This window comes from Zingiber officinale, unplaced genomic scaffold (genome assembly GCF_018446385.1).
Source record: "Zingiber officinale cultivar Zhangliang unplaced genomic scaffold, Zo_v1.1 ctg219, whole genome shotgun sequence".
Lineage (NCBI taxonomy): Eukaryota > Viridiplantae > Streptophyta > Magnoliopsida > Zingiberales > Zingiberaceae > Zingiber > Zingiber officinale.
This window is the reverse complement of record NW_024589896.1, coordinates 61,304-65,450: the sequence shown is the minus strand read 5'-3', so window position 1 is coordinate 65,450 and position 4,147 is coordinate 61,304. Positions and strand designations below refer to the sequence as shown.

The 4,147-nt window shown below is 37.0% G+C and overlaps 1 protein-coding gene across 1 annotated transcript; it reads left to right on the top strand.

Annotated features, from left to right (window-relative positions):
- Positions 1 to 602: 602 nt before the first annotated feature.
- LOC122036817 lies at positions 603 to 3,668 on the top strand. The gene is made up of 5 exons (XM_042596241.1): positions 603 to 905; positions 2,472 to 2,644; positions 2,723 to 3,054; positions 3,131 to 3,392; positions 3,462 to 3,668. Exons 1-5 carry the CDS (start codon positions 797 to 799, stop codon positions 3,546 to 3,548), a joined length of 963 nt encoding a protein of 320 aa, XP_042452175.1. The 5' UTR covers positions 603 to 796; the 3' UTR covers positions 3,549 to 3,668.
- The last annotated feature ends 479 nt before the right edge of the window (positions 3,669 to 4,147 follow it).

Below are 4,147 nucleotides of genomic sequence, written 5' to 3'. Positions count from 1 at the left end.
CTTTTAAAAAAGTATGATATGACAATTATATGGATCTCCTATTGTATGCCGACCGACCGTCACTTGATCGGGAGATCATCAACTCAGTTTTACAAACTATAATCAATAACTCATTCTTAACTTAATCCTTCGTTTTACTAAGGAGGTGTAATATGTTCAATTGATCTTTAGATTTGATCGGATAGAGTCGTTAGCCAGATATTATTAGTATTTAGTTTTAAATTTTATATATAAGTTATGAAGGTCGACTTTTCATGTCTGACTAGTGATGCAACGCCCGTTCGACCAATATAACCTGATCAATAGTTCCAAGTCTTTGAGACTTTGACCTCCAGAGCAGGTGATCCTTTCTACATTGATCCGGGGCCATCTTTACAGTGTATAATGAATAAAAAATTTATACGAGGATAATTTATATTAACAAATAATTTTATACATGAAACAATCTACAAACAGACTAAACCAATCCTCACGGTTCCTCTCCGGATCCAGATCCACACGTCCCAGAAACGTTCAACCACTCGGCGAATAATCAACGGCTGCGATTTCTCCAAAAAACCCACCGAATCAAATTAACAAATCGCAAAGCCAAACTTAGATTCTTTTTCCCCCATCGCTTTGGCTGCGTTATCCTCTCCCTTCCCTTTTCCAGGTGGCCAGGTCCGTCGCCGTTGCTCTGTTCTCGCCACCATCGTCTCAGGCGAGGAAAGAAGCGGCGAAGGCGATCTCGTTCGCCTCTCCAGATCCCATTCGATATCTTATCATTTTCTTTCGCGCTTGTTCTCGCTGTCCGCCAATGGAGCCTTCGGCGACCGGCGCGGCCTCAATCGAGAGTCATGGTTTCCAGGACAAGGTGGATTGTTTTCTCCTCGAAGCCCTAGAGAATCCTCGCCATCGTCTTACTGGTACTGGATCTTTTATTGGATTGCGAATTTAGCCTGTGATTTGCTGCCTAGGGTTTATAGTAGTCCCGTGAATCTAACACCGTCGTTGCTGTGGCATAAATTTGTTTGGTTACTTTTGTTCTTTGTGACTGTATATTTTTGTCTCTTGGTTATAAATTTTAGGTTTTTGTGTGAGATTGCTGTAGTTTTAGACTATGACGACCAAGACCTGTCTCAGCAGATTTTTTTTAAAAAAAAATCTTGTCACGCTAGGTCGTGGAATTTTACCTATATTTTCCCACTTCAAACATAAATTATGATAACATTCGATAGTTAGTTTTATGACCATCCTAATAACGAATTAGCTTTGATAAATGTAATAATTTCATCTCACAACTGCAGTGGATGTATAACTGATCTTGTTTGTAGTTGTAGTTTTTCAAGCTGGTGATTCTGAGGTCTCTTGGAGGCATAAAGATGAACGTCGACAAAACAAAAAAAAAACAAAGACAAGGGTTATGTGGCAACTAAGTTTAGTGCCTGAACCTATGCCACAATGTAACTCATTGGTTATTAATTTCTGTTACATCGTTCACTTGAGGCAGTCTTCCTTTTTATGTACTTCGAAGAAGCACATAAACTATGCCCATGAAATCAGTAATACATCTAAATTTATACTAGGTGGAACTGTCAAAGTAAAATTAATACTTCGGGCAATCTAGGAATTAATGAATCTAACTGCAGAATCTCCATGCTCGATATTGTTTTACTATAATACTTGATTTTTTTTACTTTTTTAATTATGACTGTTATAAATATGCAATCTTTATTTTTTAGTTTTATCTTCATAATTATAGGATTTAGTTGATTGTTTATCTCCAGGTTTAGTTGTTCTATTGTTGGAAGGTTTATAGTGTGCTTTATTTTAGTTACTACTTATCTGTTTTAATCCACATGTTGGACTCTATTGTTGGCTGTAAGCTTAGAAGTCTTTAATATATAACGAGTTCATTTTATGCAATTATATTATTTTATACATTTTTATAATTTTATGTCAAATTCCTTTGCTTGGGCTAGCATCTAATGGCTTGGTTGGTTGGGACCTTGTCATCTTCAATAACATTGCTATTATGACGCCACTATGATCTGGGTCTTTGTCAAATTTCCTTTGTGCTATCAGATTTGCACATCACAGGATTATTTGTGTTATCTGATAAATTTTACTGGTTTCAATTTTTTTTTTTGAAGCAGTTTTGGCAATAGTGGTCCTTAGCTGAATAGCTATTTTCTCCATATGAATGGACGAATGACATACATGAAAACTGAAATTGGAGGCAGATTGAGTGGACTTAATATTTTCTCCATATGTATGGTATTCATATGAATGGATGAATAGCATACATGTATGCTATTCATGAATAGCATAGATGATCAGGAGAGATAGTTGAAATATTATTCCATTGCTCTTTGGTAGAAAAAAAAAATGATATTATGAACTTTGTACTAAAAAATTCTTGTTCAGTCTCCTTTTTTGTAAAGGAAATTATATCATGTATATGATGCTTTCTTTTCTTTTTTCCATTGTAGTTCTGCGTATGGAGTTTGACATCCAGAGGTTTATGCAGAATTCTGATCAACATCAATTTGAATTTCAGCACTTGCCAACTTCCTATCTGAGATGTGCTGCTCATCGTGTTGCTCAGCATTATGGACTGCTTACCACGGGAATTGAAAACACTACAGTTGGCCTAGGCAGCAGGGTAATTGCCCAGAAGACACCTAATAGTAAATTCCCAGTTGTTCTATTATCTGAAATCTCTGTTAAACAAACTGAAAAGGAAACATCTGGACCATTTAAGATTGTCCTTCGTCCAAGGCCAGCAAAGGCTTCCCCAAATGCTGATATTCATTTTGGACACAAGGAGGATGCAGTGAAGTCTGTGGAGGAGCGCAAGGAGGAATACAATAGAGCGCGGGCCCGCATCTTTAACGGTTCTAACAGTTTGGACATGGATGCACCATCAGCTGCTTCAACTGACAGTGATGAGCAAGAATTGCTGTTGGAGGAAATTGAAAGGATTCACAGCAAAGATGGATCATACAGAGTTGCCATTTTCAGAGATAGGGAGAAGGACCGGTCTGATCCAGACTATGACCGGAGTTATGAAAGGTACTGAGACTCTCGTCTATCAATATGTAGTCTGTATATGTCCATGCAACTTGTAAGAAGATTTGAGCTTTCACAGGTATGTTAGAGGACCCACTCCAAGCCAGGTAGGCTTGCAAGCAGGCAATTCTTTTCAGCCAGCTTTCCTACAGTACGATGCAAACACTTCTTTTAATCACTTGCCAAGGAACGAAAGTTGCTTTGGCCCTAACCCATCAATGAACCCATTTTGCACCTCTGGATACAACCAGACGACGAAGGATGCATTCTGCATGCAGTGGCCCAGCCCTGCGATGATGTATGCGTATTCCTACGAACCTTTTAGACAGGTGAATTTTCAGGTACGTCCAAAACTAATTATTCTTTGAAGTTAGTTTGAATCGTCTAATATTTTAATCTGACTTGTGCAGGCGCCACCGTATCAACAACCTTTGAGCTTTGATCATCCAAGGAATTCATACATCTGGCTTAGTTATGTAACGACTTGTTATCATTAGATGTAGAATAGACGTCAGTCATGGTTTGTACTACTACTGCTACTAGAACCCTAAGATTTGTATTATTATTACAAGCACATTGTTTAAATCTGGTGCCTGTTTTTTATGTTTTTGTGAATCCATTATAATGTGTCTCTCCAATCGATTGTGGTTTCTTTGGCTCACTAAAATGGATTAATTATTCTGATGTTTTGCTCGTGGGAGTGTCATTAGGAATAAACAAGACCTGATAATGCAAAATGGCCCCATGAATGTGTTAGCATTTCGAGTCGTAAAAATCATTTTTTGCGTTGGTTAGGATGTATACTAAAAGTTTAGTTTTTGGTATAAACATTTATCTAGAAATAAGAATTATATTGATCAAATGTCTACATTTATGATAAATGTAATTGTTCAATTAATTTATATTATAGATAATATGGTCTGTGGTGTCACACACAGAGGATCATGTTACCAGTACCTTATAAATTATAAACAGTAGCTCATGACCAAGATGGAAAGGAATAAACCATTAGAAGGTCGTAGTGTAATTAGGTATTAGTTTATCTTAACTATATAATTACACTAGTACACTTAGAGTATATCGAGTAGGATCATTA